Source organism: Pongo abelii, chromosome 15 (assembly GCF_028885655.2).
Source record: "Pongo abelii isolate AG06213 chromosome 15, NHGRI_mPonAbe1-v2.0_pri, whole genome shotgun sequence".
NCBI classification, from domain to species: Eukaryota; Metazoa; Chordata; class Mammalia; order Primates; family Hominidae; genus Pongo; species Pongo abelii.
This window is the reverse complement of record NC_072000.2, coordinates 82,151,683-82,178,843: the sequence shown is the minus strand read 5'-3', so window position 1 is coordinate 82,178,843 and position 27,161 is coordinate 82,151,683. Positions and strand designations below refer to the sequence as shown.

General features: G+C 45.9%; 1 protein-coding gene across 5 annotated transcripts in view; it reads right to left on the bottom strand.

Moving 5' to 3' along the window:
- ADCK1 (aarF domain containing kinase 1) overlaps positions 1 to 27,161 on the bottom strand; it is a 136,034-nt gene that overhangs the window by 12,789 nt on the left and 96,084 nt on the right. For 2 of the 5 annotated variants that reach the window (XM_024232031.3, XM_024232032.3), the window contains 2 exons: positions 21,953 to 22,111; positions 13,282 to 13,398 (listed from right to left, as the gene is read on the bottom strand). In XM_024232031.3, coding sequence (XP_024087799.1) covers positions 13,282 to 13,398; positions 21,953 to 22,111 — 276 coding nt within the window. Of the gene's footprint in view, positions 1 to 13,203; positions 13,399 to 21,952; positions 22,112 to 27,161 lie in introns of all 5 variants that reach the window. The other 3 variants (XM_054530910.2, XM_054530912.2, XM_054530911.2) reach the window with 2 other exon arrangements.

Sequence of the window (27,161 nt, the reverse complement as noted above, 5' to 3'; positions counted from 1 at the left end):
TAGCCAGGATGGTCTCAATCTCCCTGACCTCTTGATCTGCCCTCCTCGGCCTCCCAAAGTGCTGGGATTACAGGCGTGAGCGACCACGCCCAGCCTATCATTTTTAACTTAGAAAAAATACATACCCACTATCACCCTCAAAGCCTAATTTTCAAAGTTTAAAGCACGGCTCATATAAATATAGAATGTGTGCCAGGCACAGTGGCCCACACCTACAATCCCAGCACTTTGGGAGGCTCAGGAGGGATGATTGCTTGAGGACAGGAGTTTCAGACCAGCCTGGGCAACATACCAAGACCCCATCTCTACAGAAAATTAAAAATTCAGCCAGGTGTGGTGGAGCATGCATATGGTTCTATCTACTTGGGAGGCTAAGGCAGAAGGATCACTTGAGCCCAGGAGTTCAAGGCTGCAGTGAGCTATGATGGCACCACTGTACTCCAGCCTGGGTGATACAGCGAGACCCTCTCTCTAAATACATAAATAGAAAATAAAACTAAATAAATACAGAATGAATATGTGTCAAAGATTTTTTCAACTCATTAATAAGGGGGCAAGTCCACATAGCCAAAGTAAGACTAAGCAAAAAGAACAAATCTGGAGGCATCACATTACCCAACTTCAAACTATACTACAGAGCTATAGTTACCAAAACAGCATGGTACTGGTATAAAAATAAGCACGTAGACCAATGGAACAGAACAGAGAACCAAGAAATAAAGCCAAATTCTTACAGCCAACTGATCTTCAACAAAGCAAACAAAAACAAAGTGGAAAACGACACCCTTTTCAACAAATGGTGCTGGGATAATTGGCTAGCCACATGTAGAAGAATGAAACTGGATTCTCACCTCTCACCTTATAAAAAATCAACTCAAAATGGATCAAAGACTTAAATCTAAGATCTGAAACCATAAAAAATCTAGAAGATAATATCAGAAAAACTCTTCTAGACATTGGCTTAAGCAAAGATTTCATTACCAAGAACCCAAAAGCAAATGAAACAAAAACAAAGATAAGTAGACAGGACTTAATCAAACTAAAAAGCTTCTGCACAGCAAAAGAAATAATCAGCAGGGTAAACAGACAATCCACAGAGTGGAAGGAATCCATAGAGTAGGAGAAAATATTCACAGCTATGCATCGAACAAAAGACTAATATCCAGAATCTACATGGAACTCAAACAAATCAGCAAGAAAAGAACAAAGAATCCCATCAAAAAGTGGGCTTAGGACATGAACAGACAATTCTCAAAAGAAGATATACAAATGGCCAACAAACATACGAAAAAATGCTCAACAACACTAATGATCAGGGAAATGCAAATCAAAACCATAATGCAATACCACCTTATTCCTGAAAGAATGGCCTAATCAAAAAATCAAAAATAATAGATATTGGCATGGATGTGGTGAAAAGGGAACACTTTTACACTGCTGGTGGGAACGTAAACTAGTACAACAACTATGGGAAACAGTGTGGAGATTCCTTAAAGAACTAAACGTAGAACTACCATTTGATCCAGCAATCCACTACTGGGTGTCTATCCAGAGGAAAAGAAGTCATTATATGAAAAAGACACTTACACACGCATGTTTATAGCAGCACAATTCACAATTGCAAAAATCTGGAACCAGCCTAAATGCCCATCAACCAACAGGTAGATAAAGAAAACATGGTATACATACACCATGGAGTACCACTCAGCCATAAAAAGGAATGAAATAATGGCATTTGCAGCAACGTAGATGGAATTGGAGACCATTATTCCAAGTGAAGTAACTCAGGACTGGAAAAACAAGTATCGTATGTTTCCACTTATAAGTGGTAGCTAATCTACGAGGACGCAAAGGCATAAGAATGATACAGTGAACTTTGGGGACTTGGGGAGAAGGGTGAGGGATAAAAGACTACACATTGGGGCCTGGTGCGGTGGCTCACGCCTGTAATCCCAGCACTTTGGGAGTCCGAGGAGAATTGCTTGAACCGAGGAGATGGAGGTTTCAGTGAGCCAAGATCACACCATTGCACTCCAGCCTGGGCAACAAGAGTGAAACCCCATCTCAAAAATAAATAAATAAATAAATAAATAAATAAATAAAGGGGCAAGTAAGATGGGAGAGCTGGTTCTAAGAGAATTTTGAGGAAGTAGGTGTTCATGGGCATTTAAACAGGAATAAGAGACTCAGGTTTCTGGATTAGCTAAAAAACAGGTCCGTTCTATGAGGCATAAAAAAAAGTCACAACCTTTGAGGTTATCTTTTATACTAGACAGAAATTATTTGCGTCTCTACTGGATAAGATCTTCAAGTTGATGTATGACCAGTCTGTGCCTTTAATTAATTGTCAATAGCAAAGTCAAACAAAAGCACATTTCCCTAGATATTAAAATAAATCCTCTAGGGAGCTGGTTGAACAATGCCCAAGAATGTCACACCACACTCTCCTGGCCTTATTTCTGAGTGTTGGATAACATCTCTTAGAGTTGTGTTAGTCTTTCTAGGAATTGAATTTCCCAGAAGAGGGAAGCCAGCCCCCTCCTACTCAGAGGCATTGAGGAGAAACTTAAGGCCATTACTGGGCACACGACCCTCTCTCCCTTCTATAATACATTATGTGTCTTGCTTAAGAACAGATCATTGTGTCCCTAGCACTGCCCCATGCCCTGTGAACGGTGGCATCTGCATAATGACAGGATGGACCATCTTTTAGGAATGGGGCATGATAGACACATCCAACAGTAATAACTTAACTTAAGCAGACAATTACGGCAGACACACCTGACTTAACTTCAGAAATATGGGTTGCTAGGTGGAGGTTGCTGAGGACAGGGTACTAAGTGAAAGTACGATATGAACTGCATGCTTTTTACAAGTGGTGGTGGTTTTCCTGTCCAGCTTGCTGCCACTGAACTGTCTTGTAAGTTCCCCCATAAAAACCATTTGTTTAAATCTGTGTTTCAGTCACTGTCTCTTCTTTGGCCTTTTGAACCTGGTGCCATCCCTACTGAAGTTGACAGGGGTCCAGCATGACGGCTAACACACTATACCAGGCACCATGCCAGGCACTTTACACTAACAGATTCAGCACTCACTGCCATCTTCTGCAGTAAACAGGTGAAGGAATCAGGACACAAAATAAAAAGTTTGGTCACTTGGTCGGCAGTTAGTCTAAACCTAGGAGCACTGGCTCCAGAGAACAGGCCTCAATCGCCCCATTATCCTGCCTCTCCACTCACAGGGAAGCTCCTCCTGGAGACAGAGACTGCACCAAAGACGTCTGAACACCACTCCACTCCAACCCCAGAAGCCGGCAAAATGTTCCATTTTGAAAAAAAGTGTCTCAGTGGGAAATCCAGGACTGTCAGCTAACCAAAACCACACTGTTAACTAAAGCTACAGTACAGCGCCATTTAGAAAAAAAAAAGTCAATGAGAAATCTTTTAATTGTTCCACATAAAAAGAATGTGCCATTCGCGATAAGTGATTTCAGTTATTATGCAATGCCTTTATTCTCTAACAGTAGGGAGGGGAAAAAAACCAGGAATCTATAAAAAGACTGAGTAGAGAATTAATTTAGTAAATAATATTTAAATCAATGAGTTATTTTTGGACTTCTCTCAAAACCTGAATTGGCTAAAAGTACTTTAATTATTCTATAATTACATGGATTAATTTATTCCCACCCTCAAGAGAAAATCTATTTATGTTCCTGGGGGGTGTCTTAAAAGAAAGGCCAAGATCTCTGAAGGAAACAGGGGGTTGCTGTTACAGGATATTGATAATCATATGAGTAGCCTGATATTAACTATAAGGAGGTTAATCACTCAAACTCTCTCTGCCTTTCCTCTAGTTTCTGCCCAGGCTTTTTGAGGCATAACAGCTTGAAAGACTAGACTAGACCTAGAGCTTTTTTAAAAAAAAATACAGGGTCTCACTCTGTAGCCCAGGCTCAAGTGCAGTGCCACCATGGCTCACTGCAGCCTCGAACACCTGGGTTCGAATGATCCTCCCACCTCACCCTCCAGAAAAACTGTGATTACATGCATGCGCCACCACGCCCAGCTAATTTACTTTTTTGTAGAGACAAGGTCTCACTATGTTGCCCAGGATGGGATGGTCTCAAACTCCTGGCCTCAGGTGATCCTCCCACTTCAGCCCTGTCCAAAGCACTGGGATTACAGGTATGAGGCACTGGTGCTGGCCCTAGAGCATTTTAGTCTAAACCTAGGAGCACTGGCTCCAGAGAACAGGCCTCAATCGCCCCATTATCCTGCCTCTCCACTCACAGGGAAGCTCCTCCTGGAGACAGAGACTGCACCAAAGACGTCTGAACACCACTCCACTCCAACCCTAATATATGGAGAGCATTTTACCATAATCTCCACCCCTGTCCCCAGGAACCACCTTTGGGATTTGTAAGCCTCAGGTTAAAAACAGCTGCCCAGCATGGAGTCCAAACTTGTCCATGGGTGGGGCAATCTTGGACTAACAAACGCTGAGGTGGAGTCTGTAAGCGCAAAGGTGCTGGGAACCTCTTCGACCACACATGGTGTCGGGAGAGATAGTGAGGAAGAAAGAAGAGGGGCTTTGTGAGGCTGAGGCAGTCAGATGGCTTGAGCCCAGGAGTACTCCCGAGGCTGGGGTGGGAAGATCACCTGAGCCTGGGGAGATCCAGGCTGCAGTGAGCTGAGATTATGCCACTGCACCGCAGCCTGGGTGAGAGTGAAAACCTATATAAAAATAAATAAATAAATAGAAAGCAGAGATGCTCAGTAAAGTCACAGGAAACTGGGAAGTTACTCTAATTTTGGAGCTTCTAGGCATCTAGTGAAAGCTTCTCTAGGTTAGGATTGAAAAGGAACATCACAGAGAGGCATGGCACGGGGTATTTAATGAGTCTCTCTGGCCAGAGAGCCTCCTCAAGTCTCTGGCCAGAGACACTCATTAAAGTTACCCAGATACCAGAGCAGGTGGGAGGGGTCCTAGGGACCTTGGCTACGGGAAGACACAGAGAAAGGGAGGAAAAGCAGAGACATCTGGCATCTCTGGCCTTGGACAACAACTCAGTCCAAAGAAATACTTTCCTATCCTTCCACCTTACCTGGGTCAATATGAAAAATGGGGAAAGGGTTTCTTCCCTACATGTTTCCCCCATCTTTTGGCACATAATGTACTACTAGCACCACAGGACACCACAAAATTCCAAGGGGTGGAATTCAGCATAATTCAACATGTGATGAGCGCATATGCTGGGCCCGGCACCGTACCAAGTGTTCTGTTTCAGTCATCAAATGATCCAGTGGGTTACTCTCTTGTATCCCACTTTACAAAAGGAAACTGGGGCTTCAAAAGGGTGAGTAGCTTCACCAAGGTGGCACAGCTTATAAGTAGCAGAGCCAACACCTGAATCCAGGAAGGCCAACTCCACAACAACACAGTCTCCTGACACCTTTGCTGTGGAGGAAATAAATTTCCAGGAACTCATCTCATGCACCTGGATCCCTCTAATATCCCCGAGCTCTTTTAAAGATTTGGTCCTTTTGTCCTTGCAATAGTTTGCTGAGAATGATGGTTTCCAACTTCATCCATGTCCCCACAAAGGATGTGAACTCATCACTTTTTATGGCTGCACAGTATTCCATGGTGTATATGTGCCACATTTTCTTAATCCAGTCTATCATTGTTGGACATTTGACTTGGTTCCAAGTCTTTGCTATTATGAATAGTGCTGAAATAAACATACGTGTGCATGTGTCTTTATAGCAGCATGATTTATCACTAATAGTTGGGAATTGAACAATGAGAACACATGGACACAGGAAGGGGAACATCACACACTGGGGCCTGTTGTAGGGTAGGGGGAGGGGGGAGGGATAGCATTAGGAGATATACCTAATGCTAAATAACGAGTCAATGGGTGCAGCACACCAACATGGCACATGCATACATATGTAACTAACCTGCACGCTGTGCACATGTACCCTAAAACTTAAAGTATAATAATAAAAAAAAAAGATTTGGTCCAAGAAGCAATGAAGGGATGGACAATGGAAGAAGATGTTTTCTTCTGGTGATTTTGGTAGAAGGTCTTCATGCCTCCGCAGCTGCTCTATGTTGGTCTGGGCATCTTCTACCAGAAAGCCAGACAGGCCCAGCAGGGGAAAAATGACACTGAGCCAAAATGCAAATGTCCTATTCAACTGGAGGTGGTGACAAGCAGAAAGGTAGAAACTTCAGCACGGCTTTTACAGTGGGGGTGAGAGGGGTTCACCATATGCTTAATGGATGACTATTACCCAACTCCAAGTCTTTATCCTCAGAAAATAGAGGTAAGTGGGCAGGAAGGGGAGCAAAGAGGATTCTCAAAGATTCTATAGAGGAAGACATGACTCTGTGAACCATGAACTCATGAATTATAAGCAACAGTAACATGGTTTTTACAAAACTTCACAGTTTGCAAAGTTCACACAATGACCCTATGCAGTAAGTGATGTTATCTCTCCAAATGCATAGATGAGAAAACTCACACTCAGAGGATGTTGCTTACCCAAGGGCACCAGCCAATACACAATCTCAGGAGCCCTAACTTTGAAACGCTCTGCTCTTCCCACCCAGGACTCAACCTCTATAAAGCCTCACCCAGCCCCACCCTCTCCCACACTCTGCTCACATCTCTGTTATAGCAAGTGCACTCAGTGCTTGCACATGTTAGCTGCTCAGTAAAACATTCGCTGAAAGCAAATGTGAGACCTTTTCACTGCTCCTGCAATGACACAGAATGGAATTAAGAACTACTAGAAGAAGCAGAGCAAAGGCTTCTGGCTAAGTATGGCAGGTGGAACCCAGGCCACTGACTCTACTCCTTCACGAACCCCACTAAAGTGACTCTAAAAGTAGTAAAGAAGGCAAAGACCCCACCACAGCAAGAAAAGAATAGAGAGGCAACAACAGAAGGCAAAGTGAGATAAGCAAAATCGTGTTTGCTGCAGAGAGCTACTGAGAAGTGACTCAGCAGGCTAGAAAACATGGACCCCTAAGCTGGCAATAGGAGAGCTTTATAATTATTACTGCTGAGCCTCAAGCAGGCTCAGAAACTGAGGACCCTGGCACCTCTGAAAATGAGATTTGGGGGTTCTGAAAAAGAAAGATTAATTGAAAGACTTTAAAAGTACCAGCTAAACCCCAGATCCCCACCTGACCCTGACAGAAGATGGAGACTGATGCTCCGGGAACAGACAGGCTCTGCAGGCTGCACCACACACCAGGAGCACCACCCCAAGGACAGAGGACTGAACCTAAGTCCACATAATGACCACTGAGGAGCTCCGGCATTCTCGCCTCCTGGATCCCACGTCTCTGGGACAGCCAGGCTGGTGTCCCTTCTAAAACCCCATCCCAGGTCCACCCCCAATCTTCACGGACAGCAGTGTCTGCCCACCAGACCTCCAGTCATCCGTCCCTGCTGCCCCTACACTCCCGTCTCTGTCACCTCTTTCTTGGCTTATTTCACACAAATTACATTGAACCTCAGCCTCGGCAGGATCTTAAACACACACTCACTGAAATCCAATTAACCTTCGATAAAGGTCCGGCAATCAATAGTCATTCTGTGGCTTGGGGAGGCACCATCCAGCCCAGGAAAGTGGACTCCTGCATGACCTTTACTTTTAATGAGATCAATGACAGTCATTGTCGCCAGCTCTTAAAGTGACTGGCAAATATGATCACCAGGTCAGGCCCTTGGTAATATCTGCTTCTGGGCTCACAGACACAAACAAATGAGGGCCCCTGCAGGCTGCTGGCTCCCAAGGCCCAGGCTTGCTGGCAGGTGGGCACCCCTGGGCAGGGCTGTCTCGGGCCTGGAGGTACAGATCAGCAGGGTGAGCGCAGATGGCACTCCTGGCAAGGCCTGGGCCCCTGGCTTCATGTTTGAGTATGGGGAGTCCTGAACTTCAGTGAGTGTCTGAACCGCCTGGACAGTTTGTTGAAATGCAGATTCTTGCAAACTTCTACAATCCTTTCCACCCCAGATTTGGATTAGTGAGTTTGGAGTAGGGCCCAGGAATCTGCATTGTTAAATAAGCTCCCCTGGTGATTCCTTTTTTTCCCCTATAGTGATTCTAAAAGAGATGGTTGGTGAAAAAGTCTTAGCTCCCACCAAGCTGAAGAATCAATGTTCTTGGTTAGAGCCTAGCTAGTCCCACACCTTCAATAAGCATACTGAGGACCAGAGAGAGGATGCGATTTGCCTAAGGTTATACAGCAAGCTGCCAGCAGGACAGAGATTGAACCTATCCCTCTTGCCTGCTAAACTGTTGTTTCCCTATCCAAGTCTATTGGGCCGAGTGGGACTGGGATGCTGTAGGGTGAGGAGGCCTCTTCAAAGCGGAGTGAGGCTGATACAACAAGTGGTTAGGGGGCTCTGGAGCCATCCCCACCCACCTCAAGAGGGGTCCCTTCTACAGCCTCCTTCCAGGATAGACATCTGCTTATAGCAGCTAAGATGCCACTAATCACACTACACCCTAGGATTCAGAGTAAGACTTTCGCCCCCTGTCACCCCTATCTAGCCCTTGTACCTCCCTCCCCAAGGAATGCTGACAGCCAGGCTGCCCTCAGGAGGGAGTCACTCCAGGGCTGGCTCACTGAGTACCACAGTCCTAGGGAGACTTTAGAACCTCAGGATTCTATCTGAAACTTTCAGGATTGTGGAATCTTTCATCACACACAGACACACAGAGACACACACAGACACACACACACACACACACACAAGCTCCTCCGTAGTCTTCAAGGCCGTGGCTTTGATGTTGGTTGGTAAGAGACATGATAGATTAATTTATTCAGAGTAAGGCCTGTCCCTAATCTACTCCCAACACCACTGATGGTAAGTGACAGTACTTAGAGCACCACAGCGGCCCATAGCCCACTGTGGGGGTTTCTGCGGAAGTAAGTATTTAATAACATCATCTCAGACTGCCAAAGAGCTACCAAGTCATGCAAAGCCTAAAAGCCAGGGACTGGGGATTAAGAAATTAACATAGTGTGGCATTACAAGGATAGACCAATGAAACAAAATAGATTCCAGAAGAGCCCCACATTGATGACAAAGACGTCAGATCCCAAAACTGTATGATTCCATTTACGTGAAGTTCAATAATGGGTGCAAGTCATCTATGGTGGCAGAACTCAGAAGAGCATTAGCTCTGGGAGGGACGTGAGAGAGCTCGCCAGGGAGCTAGAAATGACTTGTAACTTTATCTGGACAGTGATTACATATTATATCCACATGGAAACTTACTGAGGTATACAATTAAAATTTGTGACCTCAGGTAAGTTATCTTCCCTCTCTGAGTCTCTGATTCTTCATCTGATCTGAGACAATAAGACCTCCCTCATAAGTTGATAATGCAGAAAGCTCCTGGTACATAGAGCCAGGCAGTCAGTAAACACTAATGGTTTAAAAAAAAAAAGAAAGTTGGGAAGGTAGAAGAGAAAAAAACAGCCCAATGACAACAACAACAACATTCATCTCACTATCATTTTGGGGCACTTACTTAGCACATGCCAGGCACTATGCAAAGCACTGTTTGTGCATTAACTCACACAGTCCTCACAAAATCACTTACTTAGAGATAGGTACGATAAAACAGAAAAATGTTTCTATGAAGTGATCCTTGATGTAAGCCAGAGAGAGAGGTGTTACATTCAGACACTGCCTTGGTGCAGAGCAATGCTTCTCAGTCGGTGCTCCAGCTCCTCCGAGTAGTTAGTTACCAAGTGGCTCCAGGTTCCAGCAGCCCAAGGTATTGGGTTGGTGCAAAAAGAATTGTGGTTTTTGCAACGGCCCAAAATAAAACACAAAACACACAATCACCTTTGCACCAACTTATAGATCCCTGGCAGGGAAATGGAGAAGGTAGAGGGGCAAGGACTTTGGAGTCATGCAGACCTGAGTTCAAACCCTGGTTCTACCCCTGCTAGCTGTGTGATATGGGGCAAGTTGTTTAACCTCTCTGAGCATTTGCTTTCTCATCTGTAAATGGGGTTAATAATATATACTGTATAGGAGAGCTGTAATGAGTAGAGATTACGTGCGTCATATGCCCGGCACATATTAGTTGCTTATAATTATTATTAGTTATAGTTTTTCCCCAAATAACTCTGATATCAGCTTGCCCCATTCTGCATGTCCACAAGAAAACAATCAACACTCTCCCCTAGGCCTGCCTGGTAGAGGCCAATCTAGGGTATGAGGCTGGTTTGTTTACCCATTCACTAATTTAAGGATGTCTACCAAGGATCTGCTCTGCACAGACCACTGGCTTTATCTACAAGGTATCAAAAGAATGGGGAGGCAGGAGCAGATAAGACCAGTCCTCAGAGGGCACGCCCTGCCCAGCTCCTACTGCCCAGCTCCAGCCTAGCTGCCCCCTCTGGCCAGGCACCACGCTCAGCCATAAGCAAACAACTACCCAGAGTGCACATTACTGTGTTTGCATTTGTTTGGAAAATCAACGTTGCCTCTGATTAAACACCATTACGGCTCTGGGCTCACTGGATCCAAAGAGATTAATGGACTTGAGGGTGCTGCTAGAATGAAAATGCCTCCACAGCTGGTAATAAGTAAGTGTCAGGAACCTGGCGGTGGTGAGGCCTCTGGGATATTTCCTGATCAGCAGGCGACAGACCCTGTTTCCCTTTAAGGCCATTCAGGAAAGGCCAGAGATGGCCTCCCATCCCATCCAATCCCTTCGCCACTGGAACCAAAGACTGTATTCTGCTTGAACACCTCCCACGTACCACCCTAGAAGCCACCAGTGAAGGCAGCAGAGTCAGAAGCCCTGACTTGTGTTACTGGCCAAGTGACCTCAGGAAAGACATTTGCTCCCTCTCAGAACTTTTCACCCCATCTGTAAAATAGAAGGATGAACTCTTTTTCTCATCCCTTTCCCTCCAAGCAGCAGAACTCTTCCAGAAAAGTCCAATAGGCAGCTCAGGCATTGGCAAAGCTGCCCTGGGTAAAACAGAGTGGTATCTGTTTCGGTGTAGCCTGCCCATACCCCACATACCCCAAGGCCCTTGAATGGGTTATTGAAGCACTGTTCCCTAAGTCAGGTGACAACAGCTTTCCTGGAAGGCCCAAGCCAGCCACAGCGAAATGTTCCCACCATGCTCCTGGCAGCAGCTCTGTGCACTTTGACGTGGCCCCTCCTTTGTGGCCTAACAGGAAGAGTGAAATCAGGGAGACTCAGGTCTCAATCCCACCTCTACTAGCTGTGTGACCTTCTCTCTCTGAGTCTCTGATTCCTTGTCTGCAAAATGGAGACAATGAGACCACCCTCATAAGTTTATTACAGAGAAAACGGCCTGGCACAGGGAAGTTAGGCATGCAATAAACACTAATGGTAAAAGGAGAAAGAAAGAACAGAGCCCAGAGATAATATAAGGAAATCAACAACCACCACCCAGCTACTCTTCTGGAATGCTAGCCACACACCAGGCACTGTGCTTAGCACTGTTTGCACCCTAACTCACATAGTCTTCACAACCCCTCTTAGAGGCAGGTACTAACCCCATTTATAGTGGTCACATGGCCACCAGGAGGCCTGTGCAACCACCACACTCCCTTGCCACCCCCCTGGGCTCATCTGCTGAGCCAAGGTATGGCTTTCTCCTGTGGGCCATCTCCCCATTGGGACCACATGCTCACACTCATCTTCGTGCACTGCCTGTGGACACGGGGAGTGGAATAGAAAAGAGCATTCACGGCCAGCCGCGGTGACTCACGCCTGTAATCCCAGCACTTTGGGAGATCGAGGCAGGCAGATCACCTGAGGTCAGGAGTTCAAGACCAGCCTGACCAATATGGAGAAACCCTGTCTCTACTAAAAATACAAAATTAGCCAGGCATGGTAGCGCATGCCTGTAATCCCAGCTACTTGGGAGGCTGAGGCAGGAGAATCACTTGAACCCAGGAGGCGGAGGTTGCAGTGAGCCAAGATTGCGCCATTGCACTCCAGCCTGGGCAACAAGAGCAAAACTCTGTCTCAGAAAAAAAAAAAAAAAAAAAAGCAAAAAAGCATTCACCTCCACTGGGCGTGGCCCCTTTCCTTCCTTCCATCCCAGAGGGCAGAACATGTCGCTGCACTCCTCAAAACCCTAAAGTGACTCCACAGTGCCTCAAGGTCACACCCAAGACCATTACCTTATCTCCCCACACACCCCAAGGAACCCTGCCCCAGCCCTGTCAAACTTCACCCATTCCCTTCCCCTTCTTGCAAAGCCACTCCCTGGAAAATTCCTACTCATCCTGCTGGGGACACCAACCTGTGGCAGCCCTCAGTGCCTCTTCCTCACTCTCCCTGGGGTTCTCCTCACACCCTCTCGCTGCCTGAGATACAGCAAGGATTTAGATGTGTGTCTGACTCTAATGCTAAGCTCTGGGGACTGGGTCTGGTCCCCCTGTGAGCCCCCATACCTAGCATACAGCAGACACTATTAAAATGATCAATGTTGAGCCTGGCCACGTGGCTCACACCTGTAATGCCAGCACTTTGAGAGGCCAAAGTGGGAGGACTGCTTGAGCCCAGGAGTTCCAAATTACAGTGAGCTATGATTGTGCCACTGCACGCCAGTCTCGGCAACAGAGCAAGACCCCATCTCTAAAAACATAAAAATGAAATTATGAATGTTGTTGAAAAAGTACAACTCCACCCATTCCTGTGGGACCCTGTGCAACCAAGAAGCAGAAAGTGGGGACAGGTCCTACCCACTGGCCAGTATTCCCTGGGACAAGGGGGATGGGAGGGGGGACACACAAAGCCCACCTCTTTTTTCCTGCTCTAGGAGGCTGATGCAGTTGGCTGTTGCTGTCCCCTTTTTGCCTGATCCCTTGACATCTGGGAAGTGGGAAGGAGAGAGAAGGGCAGGAAGAGGGAAGAGACAATGGACAGGCCCCACAGAGCCAGAAGGATTAAGTCCCACTGATTTTGCATCATTGTTCTCTGTGGTCGCTTAGCTTTGTGGGGCTCAGATGGTACAAAGGGAAAACAGGTAATGGCAGAAGGGGCTCAGCATGTCCCTGCAGGCCGCCGTGTGCATAGGGTTGGCCTAAATGACCTCAAAGAATCTTTCTTGCTCAAAGTTTATAATTCTCCAGACAATTAAAGACAAGGGGGCCAGACTCTGAGGCCTCACCTGGACACACAGGCACTTCCTGGGCAGCCTTGACCAAGCCCGTTCCCCGGCACAGCAGCCCTGAGCTCTTGACCTCACCTCATTGACGTCGATCTTGTTCCTCTCCATGTAGTCTCTGTCATTGACCTGCCCGCCGTCCACAAACTCCATCAGGAGGACCCGCTCTGTGGACAGGTCCCAGTGGATTCGGGGGACCTGGGATAGGAAGGGACAGGTCAGATAGTCTGGGGAAGCTGGGAGTTGGGCAAGGATGACAACGTGGCACAGCGAGCCAGATAGCAACAGAGGCTCCTCCCAGAGCAAGGGAGAAGAGGCCCGGGAGGGACCTCAGCAGTGACAGTGGGGATGGGGCAGCCAGGCCAAGAGGGAGGCCGGCTACTCCACCTCTGCTCAGCAGGCCTCCGCCCACTCCTTTAGAGACCGGCTTTGCCAATTCTCCTCAGTGCCTTCTAACGCTGTTAAGAACCAAAACTAAAATTGGGACTTGGGAGGAAAATGTTGGAACACCTCACACCTGGGCATTGCTGTTAAGGATATTTCCTCTCCCCATCCCGCCACCAGGCCTACTTCGGGCTCCTCCCTCTGCCTCCAATATTTCACCTGGGTAATGGGTGCATTGTGTATATTGAGCAAATGACTGAGTTTTAACCAGATGATAAATTTTGTTTCTCATGCCTGTTTCCTGTAGGAAAACATGTTTCCTGGGGCAGACAACATTGGATATTAACCCAACATCTATCTCCAACCCTCCTCTTCCCTAGAGATGAAGAAAAACTAAATACTGGGGCCAGGCGGGGTGGCTCACACCTGTAATCCCAGCACTTTGGGAGGCTGGGGCAGGTGGATTGCTTGAGCTCAGAAGTTCAAGACCAGCCTGGGCAACGCGGCGAAACCCTGTCTCTATAATAAATACAAAAATTAGCCAGGCATAGTGGTGCATGCCTATGATCCCAGCTTGGGAGGCTAAGGTGGGAGGATCGCTGTCAAAGCCACAGTGAACTGTGACCTTATACCTCACACCACTGTACTCCAGCCTGGGCAACAGAGCAAGATCCTGTCTGAAAACAAACAAACAAATAAAAAAAACCTAAATACTTTCCTTACCTGCTTTATAGTAGGTATGGCCATGTGACATAGTTCTGACTTATGAACAAAAACGGAAGCCTGCTAGGGGATTCTGGGAAGGTTTTTATTTCCTTGATTAAAAAAAAGGGGGGTATTTGCATAGTGCTACTCTTCTTCCACTTCTCTTCCTGCCTTGAAAGTGAATGTGAATGTGATTGTTGGTGCTGTAGCAGCCATCTTGCAACAATGAGGAAAAATAAAAAAATTAAAAAAACTGAGATGCCAGCTCTGGTACTGTTAAACCATCAAAACCGTATGTCAGTAGGCAACCACTGAAAACCTTCTTGCTATGTGAAGACAACAAATTCTTTTGTTTAAGGCACTCTAAATGAGGCTTTCAGTTGCCTACAGACAAATGCATTACTAACATACACTCTCCAACCCTCTCTGACTCTCACAACACTCAAAAACCAAAAAGAGAACAGATTTCTCCAGGAGCAGGCAAGAGACTAGAATGCAACCAGGTTGCCATGTGAGCAAGGGACACCCACCAGTACCCCCACAGCGAGGAGGGAGGAGTTACTGGGCTTCCAGCATGCCAAGTTTCCCCCAAATTGTGAGGAGTTTATTTCCTCTTACAAATAAAGAATCATGGGCAGCTTTTTCAAATGTTTTGGAGAGTAAGATTTTCCTTTACCCTGACCACCCAATAGCAATAACATAGTGGCCCTCAAGTCAACAGACCTATTTCCTGTTCCTAATTCTGCTAATACTGTTGTGTCTTAGACTAGCCACTCAACTTCTTTACATTCCAGTCTTCCTCACTGGAAAGCAGAATTGTTTCTGCCCTATCTCAGTAAGGACCTCTGAGGGATAAATGGGGGCTGTACATACAAGTGAAATGCTCTAGTTGGAACAAAGTTTCCAACAGAAAGCAAGGTATTATTTTGGTTTGCTGCTTGTCTGCGGTTTCTGCCATTTGAAAATCTGGGCCAATAGAGAAATCTGTGAAACTGATACTTTGAACTTAAAATTTAGACTTGCTTGGCATTTTTCAAAAAGTTTCTTTTTTAAAACGTGAGCGCATGTTTGCTATTGTTGCTTTGTTGGTTTCTTTAGAGACAGGGTCTCATTCTGTCACCCAGGCTGGAATGCTGTGGCATCATCATAGCTCACTGCAGCCTCGAACTCCTGGACTCAAGAGATCCTCCTGCCTCAGCCTCCCAAAGTGTTGGGATTACAGGAGTGAGCCACCATGCCCTGCCTGTTGTTTTTGTTCATGGCTTCCAAATGAATGGGACATATTTTCGGGTTAAATTCTTCCCTTGGGTTTGTTTGGAAACCTACATTTGACAGTGGGCCCCTAAGGCTCTGGAGACAAGAGGTCAAATCTCTAGCCAGCCCCGCCAGAGGCGGCTTAAAAAACAGCGAGGGGCTAGGCGCAGTGGCTCACACCTGTAATCCCAGCACTTTGAGAGGCCAAGGAGGGCAGATCACTGAGGCTGAGGAAGGAGAATCGCTAGAACCTGGGAGACGGAGGTTGCAGTGGGTGAAGAGTACATCACTGTACTCCAGCCACAGTGACAGAGGGAGTGAGATTCTATGTCAAAAAAAAAAAAAAAAAAAAAAATACCCAGCTAGGAAAGAGTCACAGGTGGAAACAGAAAACCCACAGGCTGGAGCTTCTCTGTGCTCGTGCATCAGGGTCCTGGGTGTACTGGGTTTCCCCCTCTTTAGTCTCCCTGCAAACATCACCATTCCAGTCTAACCACAGAATGTGCCCCTTGCTTCTGCTGCTTAAATCTCAAATGACTAAAATATCAAACCTGGGAAACATGGAATTTGTCATGGGAGCTTCAGAACCGCAGGTGCCCCTGGACAGACATAACACAGAAATGACTGCAAAATGCCAAACTGCTCCTGCTCAGTTAAAAAAGTGAGCTGCTCCTAAATCACCAGATGGGCAGGAGGACCTGGGGGTGTGGGGTGAGGTGAGCGCCCACATTTCCTGTCCTATGCTTCTTCCATCAAGGAAGGAAAAAATGAAAAAGAGAAATTTGAAAGAGTCAATAAGCACCCCGCACTCCCCACCCCACCCCCAAACAAAGCAAACTGAAACTCTAAGGAGCTCATGGCCAGGGTGCCCAGTGGCCCCACCAGCAAGGTCACACCCTGACCATTAGGACCCCTGGATCCAGGGTCTACCTCTTTGCCACAGAGCAGAGGCCTCCCTCCTGTGGGCTCCTCCTGCCTCCCACACTGATGCCAGTCTGGACCCCAAGAAGGAGGGAGCCAATTAGAGAAGTTTTAGCCCAAGACCCTGGGCCTCAGCCTCACAGTCTGGCCCTGACCTCACATTTCTGCTTTGTTTCTATGCTTTGGTCAACGTGCCCACGAAACAGGCTGTGCCTGGCTTGTCTGAGACAGCGCCCATCACCCTGGGCCCACAGTCCTCCTGGAGCCTGAGTCCAGCACAACAGAAGGCCTGGAGACCTGGAGTCAGACCGGCAGATTTGGAGTCAGGCTGCTGGCTGTGGCCCCGGCTCTGCCACCTAAAAGCTATGTGACTGTGGGTAAGTTATATAACCTCTCTGAACACCAGTTTCTCCACCAAAAATATGGTGATAATGGTTACAGTGGAAGCACGACCCCACCTCTGCCCCCATTTCCTACTACTATGAGCAGAGTACTGGCACTCAACATGGAACCAGACACTAGCAGCTGCTGGAAAAAACATCGATTGCTCTTACAACGGCCACATCGAGTTTCACAGAGGGCTCTGATACACACCAGGGCTGAGAGTTATGCTCTAGACGGTTCACTGGAATTCACATCTTCCCCACAGAGCAGAACCATATGGAGGGTGAACATGCAGGCTCTGGAGCAGGCTACCTCTATTCCCTCCCCTTAGTGGTGAGCCTTGTGACCCTGCCCAAAGGGTTGATAGCTCTGAGCCTCAGTCTCCCAACTGATGATATGGGGGTGATTATGGCACCTCCCTTGTGAGGCTGTTGTAAGAATTAAAGAGTAAATACATACAAAGCACTCTGCAAAAAAAAAGTTATATATTAATTACTATCCATCTGTGGTTCCTAATCTTTGAGATTCATGGGAAGTTATCATACTTCCCAAAAAGCATGCACATCTTCTCAGGGTTTGTCCACAATTTCTAGAGTCCTGGGCTCCTTACCTCACACTAAGGAACCCTGATGTGGCCCTGCACACCTATCCCCACCTCCACACATATAGAAATGGTCTCATCACTTCCAGTCCCAAACCCTGTGGTTATAAAGCTTCTCTCCTGCCACCTTGTCCCCAGGTGAGTCACAAACCCTACCACTTGTCCTGTTTCCATCCCCTGGCACATAGGCTCTGCTGCCAGATCCACTAAGCCTGGCCTTAACCATTCAGCCTAGCTGCCCCCTCACCCTCTTCCAGTCCCCCTGACACCATATTTGCATTCAGTGCTTGTCTGAGCCTGGGAGATTTATAGCACAGGGCTGAGGTTCTTAAACCACACATAAGCACTGGAAGATGCCTCACACACTGAGAGGTAAAGTCTTTGCGGAGGCTTAATTATGCACAGATGTTGTGATCGGGAGCCAGTGTGCAAAAGCAATCTATCTCCAGTTTTAAGAGCTGAACTGGGTTCACAGTGCAAAATTCACTTCCCCCTTGTTATGTGTTTAGGCAAAATTAATTACTCAAGAGCCTTAATTCTGCCAGTGTCTTAGGAAGGGTGTGCAAGTTTTGGAAACAGCAGGTCAAATTGGTATATTCATTATTTACCCATTTGGCATCCTCATTTGAAAAATGTGTGTTATTGTTATTATTGCATGTCTTGGTCTGGCACTTGCCAGTTGGCCCCAGCCAGGGGACAATTTTGCTGTTTCCATGGGAACAGTAGAGGAGATGGTTCTGTCTGGCTCATAGTTCTGGCTCTGAGGGGCACCCCTGCCAGTAAATGGCAGCAGAGTATCCTGAGAGGAGCACCACACTTGAAGTCAGAAAATCTGGGATGTTGCCCTAGCTCCTCTACTCAAACCATCCTCTGCAATATGGGCTGATGCCTGCTGGAAGGACTCAACACCATAGTACCTGCAGAATGTTCAATGCAGCAGCTCCTGATGAAGAAGAAATAATCAATATATATTGCCTATAGTCAATACTTCTTAGAAGCACTCACCAGAACCCTTTATCCTGGGTAGAATTATGTACTTCCTCTTGGGAATCCACAGAAACACAGATGAATGCCTGTCATGGTGCTAACAAACCCGCACTACAACAACACATTGCTGTGTCTGTCCCTCCACTAGATGAGAAGTTTTCCAGAGCAGGGACAAACCTCAGCTCCCAGCACAGCAACAAGCTCAGGAACAAAAGAAATGGGATAAGCAAGTAGAAGCATGTCTTAGACTCTATAGCATTATGCTAATTAGTTAACATTATCACTTGTCTGAAAGAGCCAAATTTTCACTGAACTGGTGGTTTGAGCTCCAAGGCTGGGGCAGTGACACCAGATGTAGGCTGCACTCCTGGATTTACACACACAAGAGGGTCTGTACATCCACACCGACAATGGCAGCCAACAAAATGCCAGTCAAGCATATTAGGAATATGGAGACGTACCCGACCCTCACCACACACAAAGAGCTAAACTTCTTCATGGGCTCTATCTTCTACCACAGTCAATGTGTCAATACACTGCACTGATCACCACAGCTGTGGTTCTTCCTCCTGTGGATTCTCAAGTGGTTAGAATAGACACATCTTCAGTCATTCCATCCCTGTTAGTCAATCAGGAGAGCAAAAATATAAACACTTCCCCCATTTCTCATGATGTCTTCAAAAGCCACAAGGACACCTTAGGAAAGAATGAGAGAGTCCCTTCTCCCTGATCCAATGTTCTCAGCCATCCTCCCCAAGAATAGCACGGCTTGACTCTTGGCTCTGGAACCTGCACATGGAGCTCCTGAGGGCTTGGTGACCCCTCTCGTGCATTCTCCAGGCCTGCTAAAGAAGAGGGAAGGGTAATCTGTCCTAGAGTTGGAAGCTAAGCTCAGTGTAGACAACCAGAAGAGCCCTCCAAGCCCTGTACTGTTGGGATAAAGGGGGTAACCCTGTGTAAATAGGCATACACCTCAGGAAGGACAAATGTGTTGGAAGAACAGTGGTGTGGCATACATGTCTCTCCCCAGTTCCTGTGTGCCCTGAGAGAACATCAGGATGGTCCTTAAAGACCAGCTCCGGCCGGGCGCAGTGGCTCACACCTATAATCCCAGCACTTTGGGAGGCCGAGGCAGGCGGATCATTTGAGGTCAGGAGTTTTAGACCAGCCTGGCCAAAATGGCAAAACCCTGTCTCTACTAAAAATACAAAAATTAGCCAGGTGTAGTGGCACACACCTGTAGTCCTAGTTACTCGGGAGGCTGAGGCAGGAGAATCGCTTGAACCCCGGAGGTGGAGGTTGCAGTGAGCAGAGATTGCGCCACTGCGTTCCAGCCTGGGTGACAGAGTGAGACTCTGACTCAAAAAAATCATAATAATAAAATAATTAATTTAAAAAAAAAAGGACCAGCTCCAGGGCCGGGCACAGTGGCTCACACCTGTAATCTCAGCACTTTGGGAGGCCAAAGTGGGCAAATCATTTGAGGTCGGGAGTTCAAGACTAGCCTGACAACACGGTGAAACCCCATCTCTACTAAAAAAAAAATATATATATATATACAAATATTAGTAAGGCATGGTGGCGTGTGCCTATGATCCCAGCTACTTGGGAGACTAAGACAGGAGAATTACTTGAACCCAGGAGGCGGAGACTGCAGTGAGCTGAGATCGCCACTGCACTCCAGTCTGGGCAACAGAGCAAGACTCTGTCTCAAAAACAAAAAACAAAAAACACCAGCTCCAGTGCCAACTTCTCAGCAGAGCCTGCCCTGACCCAGTAGGCCATGGGAGTCCCTACTTCTGAATCCTCAGAGAACGTAGAAGCCGTACTTCTCATGGGGCACTGACAGCTGCGACTTCATATTATCTGATATTGTTTCCCACATTAAGTGTCTCTTATTACATAGAACAGTTCTGCTATAATACTTGTTTTGAAAACACAAATTTGTTCCAATGCAATTGATATGTTAGGGAACAGTTTGATCATAATGCAAATTTTGGATGTGCTGATGTGTACTATCATCTGCGAGAAACACTGTGAATGCAGAAAGCTGCATCCAGCAGAGCCGTGCCACATTGGAATACACAAAACAAACACACCTCGACATCACTGCGAGTCGGTGAGTCACCCACATCTGGCCTTACAACTTTCTGTCCCATTTCTTTTCTTTTTTTTTTTTTTTTCGTTCCTTGAGATGGAGTCTCGCTCTGTTGCCCAGGCTGCAATGCAAAGGCATGATCTCGGCTCACTACAACCTCTGCCTCCTGGGTCCAAGCGATTCTCCTGTCTCAGCCTCCCGAGTAGCTGAGATTACAGGAGTCCACCACCATGCCCAGCTACTTTTTGTATTTTTAGTAGAGACAGCGTTTCACCATGTTGGCCAGGCTGGTCTTGAACTCCTTCCCTCAAGTGATCTGCCCATCTCCGCCTCCCAAAGAACTGCGATTACTGCCATCAGCCACCATGCCCGGCCTCCGTCCCATTTCAAAGGACTCCTCCCACCACCTCACAAAACTAACAAGCAGCAACCCTTCTGATGCTCACTTCCACAGCAGGCTCAAGGTAAAGTGCCATGTGTATTGTGGTCTTATGTATTTCTTAGCCATTTAACATGTGTAAAACTATGCTACTGGTTTTTATTCGTTCCTATCTTATTTTCTTTTCTATATGACTGTATTATTGATGAATTTTTTTCTTTTTTTTTGAGACGGAGTTTCACTCTTGTTGCCCAGACCTGAATGCAGTGGCGTGATCTCAGCTCACCGCAACCTCCACCTCCTGGGTTCAAGTGATTCTCTTGCTTCAGCCCCCCGAGCAGCTGGGATTACAGGCACACGCCACCACGCCAGGCTAATTTTCATATTTTTAGTAGAGACAGGATTTCACCATGTTGGCCAGGCTGGTCTCGAACTCCTGACCTCAGGTGATCCACCTGCCTCAGCCTCCCAAAGTGCTGGGATTACAGGCGTGAGCCACTGTGCCCAGCCACTGATGAATTTTTTTGAGTGTTGTGCCCCTAACTCTATTTTCCCCATAAGCTCTGTGGTTTCTGTTATGTGATTTTGCATAACTGCAGTATTTCTAGGGACACGTATGTTTTGTTACAGCAGAACCAACTGTATGAGCCGAGGTAAAACACATGTGTTTAAAACAGTCCCAGCGTACAGCAGTGTTAGCTATCAGCATCGCCATCATCATCACCATCCCATGCCTCACAGAGGCAGAGACCACGGCATATAGGTTCTTGGCTAGGGCTCAGTGTCTTGTAGTTGTCGATTATTCAATAAACATCTGTTTAATTGACTAATGGGTCAACAATCACACTTGATATTTCTTTGCAAATTGCCTTCAAGGGATTTAATGCACATCACCAGTGACGTCATTCATCCTCAGTAAGAGGACTCAGGAAGAAGATGTCCCAATTATGTCCTGAAAGGGATGCTCAAAGCAGGGACCCACATACCGCTACACTCTTCCACCAGACCACCATACCCCGCATTGCCTGGTCCCACCTACCTTCAAGAAGTCAAAATGCTTGAGCATCTGGGACACCTTCTCAGCATTCCTCCCTTCATTGAGGAAATCCAGCTCCAAAGGCAGGTTCTTCTTGGCTTCATCCACAAGCCACATAAACTCAAACTCTGGGAATAGCTGCTTCACAGCCAGAACGAGCACCTGAAATCCAACAAGCACCCCAGTCATTTGGCCCACAGCACACACCAAGGGACATTCCCTACCTTCCTGCCTGGTTCTCCCCTAGAGTAAGGGAAACTGCTCCCCTGGGGCCCATCCTTCCTCTGAATTCCAGGAGGGAAACACAGTAGGCTCCTGCTCTCCCATAAGCTTGGTACTCTGCACCAAGTCCAAGATGACGATAGCCCAACAGCCAGCATCGGTAACCATGACTACCACTTGCTGAGGGTTCCCCTCGTGCCCAGCACTAACTAAGCACTTATTTTTTATTTTATTTTATTTTTTAAGTTCTGGGATATGTGTGTAGGATGTGCAGGCTTGTTTCATAGGTAAACGTGTGCCATGGTGGTTTACTGCACCTATCAACCCATCACCTAGGTATTAAGCCTGGCATGCATTAGCTCTTTTTCCTAATGCTCTCCCCCACCCCCCAACCCTCGCCCAACACGCCCCAGGTGTGTTGTTCCCCTCCCTGTGTCCATGTGTTCTCATTGTTCAGCTCCCACTTCTAAGTGAGAACAAGCAGTGTTTAGGTTTTTTGTTCCTGCATTAGTTTGCTGAGGATAACGGCTCCCAGCTTCATCCATGTCCCTGCAAAGGACATGATCTCGTTCCTTTTTACGGCTGCATAGTATTCCATGGTGTATATCTACCACATTTTCTTTATCCAGTCTCTCATTGATGGGCATTTGGGTTGATTCCACATCTTTGCTAATGTGAATAGTAAACTAAGCACTTTACTTACTACTAAACTTAATCCTTGCAACAACTCTGGGAGGCACACAGATACACATCTTATCATCCCTTTTCTGTTGTTTAGACAAGCTGTCACTCTGTGCCCAGACTGGAGTACAGTGGCATGATCACAGTTCACCGCAACCTTGACCTCCAAGGCTCAAGTGATCCTCCCACCTCAGCCTCCTGAGTGGCTGGGATTACAGATGTGCATCACCATGCCCAGCTAATTTTTAAAATTTTTTTGTAGAGACAGAGTCTCACTGTGTTGCCCAGGTTGGTCTCAAGCTCCTGTCCTCAAGCAGTCCTCCTGCCTCAGCCTACCAAATTGCTATCCCATTTTATAGATGAGGAATTTGAGGCTCTGAGGGGTTATATGATTTTCACAAAATCTGCCCAGCAAGGAAGTACTGAGCTAGAATTCCCTTTGGGAATTCCACAGCCAACTCCACAGCCCTTGCTCTGAAGCACTTAGCTCAACTGCTGCTGTGGCTGCTCCCCGATCTGTTCTGGTCTGTTCACAAAGCACTGGGAGGGTGCTGCAAATGTAACTGTCATTACTTTATTTCTTAAGTTGAATGTTTGGTGCTTGAACATTTATAATACTATTTTCTTACTTTCTGTACGTCTAAAATATTTCGTAATAAAAAACTAAATTGAAATAAGAAAACAAGGCTGGATAAGACAAGAGGAGACAGAGAGAAGGAATCTGACCACTTGGATGAAAAGCTTAGATTTTTGGCAATTTGGCTCCACTGTGGATTCTTGAGTGAAGACATGTTAAGAGGGGGTTTTAGAAGATGTATCTGGCATTCAGGGGTCAGTTTAATGATGTGAAATTAAAGAAGGGCCCAGTGATCTGTGCACAGCATACCACAGCCCCCGCCGTGAGCAAGGACTCAATCCTAAGGCTGCCCCACCACCAGGGCCCTGGATTTGGGATGGGTGCCCAAGTTCCTGGATGATGGCTCTGTAGTGGGTGAGCAAGGGTGATACCAGGGACATAGGAGGTGTTCCAGAATTCTGGGAGGGAAACAGAAGGGCCCTGATCTCCCATAAGCTCTCCTGCTGGCATTCGAAGCCAGGCCTGGGGAGAACATTGACTGATTGACCCAGTAATTCTTAGTATAAATGACAGTCCAAGTTATCTGAGAACAACCATCTCTAACCCTGGCTACAGCAGATGGCAATAAGAACTAACAAGCTGTGGGCTTGTTGGTACCAAAAGACCTTCCCCTTCCCATCTTTCCAGAAAGACTTACTGAGCCCCAGATAAAAGCCTTGTCTCATGCTTCTTTTTGCCCTGTTCTATGATATTTTGCCCAATGCTGTGTTGGCAAAAGAAATCAATCTAAAGCCAGACTATTAACTACAAGGCATTTACAGCTTTGTTTTCAAGCCCTATGTCCTGGGTGATGTACCAGATGCCATTCCAAAAAGAATCATCGCACTGCGTTATCATGCTCAATTTCTACCAAAACTTCTTTTAATTGCATTTGGCTGCAATTTAATTTCTTTTGAGTTTTGTCTGGTCTTTCATGGGCTAGACCTGTGACCTTATGATAATTGATTTAGTTTATGTTTTGTTTGTATCACGCAAGACTAGAAGGGAGAGGGGGCAACAGAGAGGCCTGGACTGTATGCCTCAAGCCCTGGCACCTGGGCACCGCAGCCTCCAGACATCACATCTCGTCACAGTGCCCTCAGATGGCCCTTGGCAGCAACCAGAGCAGATGCAGAGCAAGTGAACGGGAAACAGAAGCGATTCCCCCAGGCCCAGGCAGAGGCCAGCCATGCCATCTAAGTCACCTGAATTCCACTCTTCTGGGCTCAGAATGCAGGCAAGAAAAGCTCTCCAGCATTTTGCTCCAATCTCAACTCCAGAGGGTCTCGCCCGAGAGGCGCAAGGAAAGGGGCCACAATGAGGCTCTCTCATTTGTTCAATCAATATTTACTGATTACCTTCTAGGTAATTACCATGGGCCAGACGTGGATACGCACAGAGAGCTACCTGTAGCCCAGTGAGGTCTCTACTTGGAGGTGAAGCTTCTAGCCAAACAGTAATTCCTCATCATTTATTGTATGGTCACTGTTTTTTGTGGAATTTTTAATTATCATTGATATCCAAGCAGCACTGAAAGGCACATTAAAGATTTTCCAGTTACTAATCAATTACATAATTAGTCATTATTAATACTATTCATTATTATTAACACTTGGTAATACCTGACGTCATTAATCATAAGCAGTCAATTTTATTAACTAATATTAATTGCTGGTAACTAATTAGTAAGCTAATTTATAACACAGAAAACTTTACAGTGCTCATCGAACTGGTTTCTAAGGCATCCTGTGGGTTGTGGGTCACTTCCTTGGTTACTTAAAATGAAGGGGGTTCTTTGAATAGAAGTCAGTGGTTCTCAGATTTATGGAATTTCACTATCCCCTTTATAGGAGGTCACTAATTTTAAAACTTGATACCTGCTACGAAGCTCAGAAAATGAACATACATAATTTTGCACATAATTCATGCGGTTCACCAACCCCTTGAAATTCAGTGGGTGGGGAGGCGGTCAGGTTAAGAGTCGTTGGGTTCAAGTAGTTTGGGCTGCTGCCATTTTAGACTTTTCTTGGCTGAAGAAAGGAAAATAAAACTCAGTTTCACCGTCTGGTTTCATTCAGCTCCCTTCTTAAATGAATCTACTTAGCCTACCTTAAGCAGATTCATTTCAATTTTTCTTTTTGACAACATATGCAATCAACTAAAATAAAACAGGTGTTGTTATCAATTTGACTTTTTGATTTTTCTCCCAAAATGCATCTTCTCCATAAAATTCTTCTAACAGCCAATGTTTTCACCAGTGCCTCCCACCTACTCAACACTCCACAGATGTTTATTGAATACTCACATGAATGAATGAATGAGTAAATGAATGAACAAATGAATATTTCAAAGAGTTTGTCTGCTTCTCTGAGATAATTATATGTTCACATGTGTTATCCAAAGAAAATGAGTTTTTCTGTTTCTGAGGTTTTAGTGGAAAGAGCCATAACTTCTGAATTTGGGGGAATCGTAATTTCAGAATGCCTGAGAATTCTCTACTTGATCTGGAACCTTATGAATCAATCAAGGTATATTTAAAAATTAATACTTCCTTCAAGGTAAAATAATAAGACTATCTTCCTATAGGGTCATTGGCTTGCAGGAGGAAAAATCAATCATGGGCCACACAGAAATATAATGGAAAAAATGAAGAGTCACACATAAGTTTGAAAACTAGTCAATGGGCCAAGCGTGGTAGCTCACGCCTGTAATCCCACTACTTTGGGAGGCCAAGACGGACAGATCACTTGAGATCAGGAGTTCAAGACCAGCCTGGCCAACATGGGGAAACCCCATCTCTACTAAAAATATAAAAATTAGCCAGGTGTAGTGGCATGTGCCTGTAATCCCAGCTACTCAGGAGGCTGAAGCAGGAGAATCGCTTGAACCCAGGAGGCGGAGGTTGCAGTGAGCCTAGGTCATGCCACTGTACTCCATCCTGGGCAACAAATAGAGTGAGACTCCATCTCAAAAAAAAAAAAAAAAACAAGAAAAGAAAAAGAAATAAAACAACTGACTGTTATTTACAATAGCAAAAGAGAAGGGGAATTATCATTATTTAGTTCCTACTACATGCCAGGCACTGTGCTACAAACACTTCATACATACACTTTCATTTAATCCTTTTCTTGCCAATTTTACATAGTAGAAAACAGGAATTGTCAAAACAAACTCTGACCTGGGCTTTTCTTGTTCGTTCTTTATGCAGCCCTGCCTCATGCAATACAACACAACGACACAGGACAATACAACAGGAAGCTCAAGATAAGGCAGAGAAGGAGCTTTGTAAACTGTAAAATGCAACTGGAAATGCAAGTTACTGTTATCAAGTTATTGTACATTATAAAAGAAATAATGTTCTATGGGAAAACAGCACACTAAATAGAATGCCTGTACCGATCCAAACTGGTAAAAATGAACGTTCAATAAGGATCGAAAATCAATTCAGAGTGATGTAAATAGCTTGCCATTCATGGGGTTTATCTTTGTTCTGGTAAGTTATTAAAGTACACACTTTTTAGAAAACAGATTTATAGGGTGAAGAGAAGTTTCCTTGGGTGGCCCACGTCTCTGGATATTTTTTAATATATATTTTAAAAAATAAAATCGCTGTTGGATTCTGCGCCGACATAAACATTGCCTAGCCACCCACTGTTCAACCAACACATTTAGTAAAGAAACAAGATGAGGCTG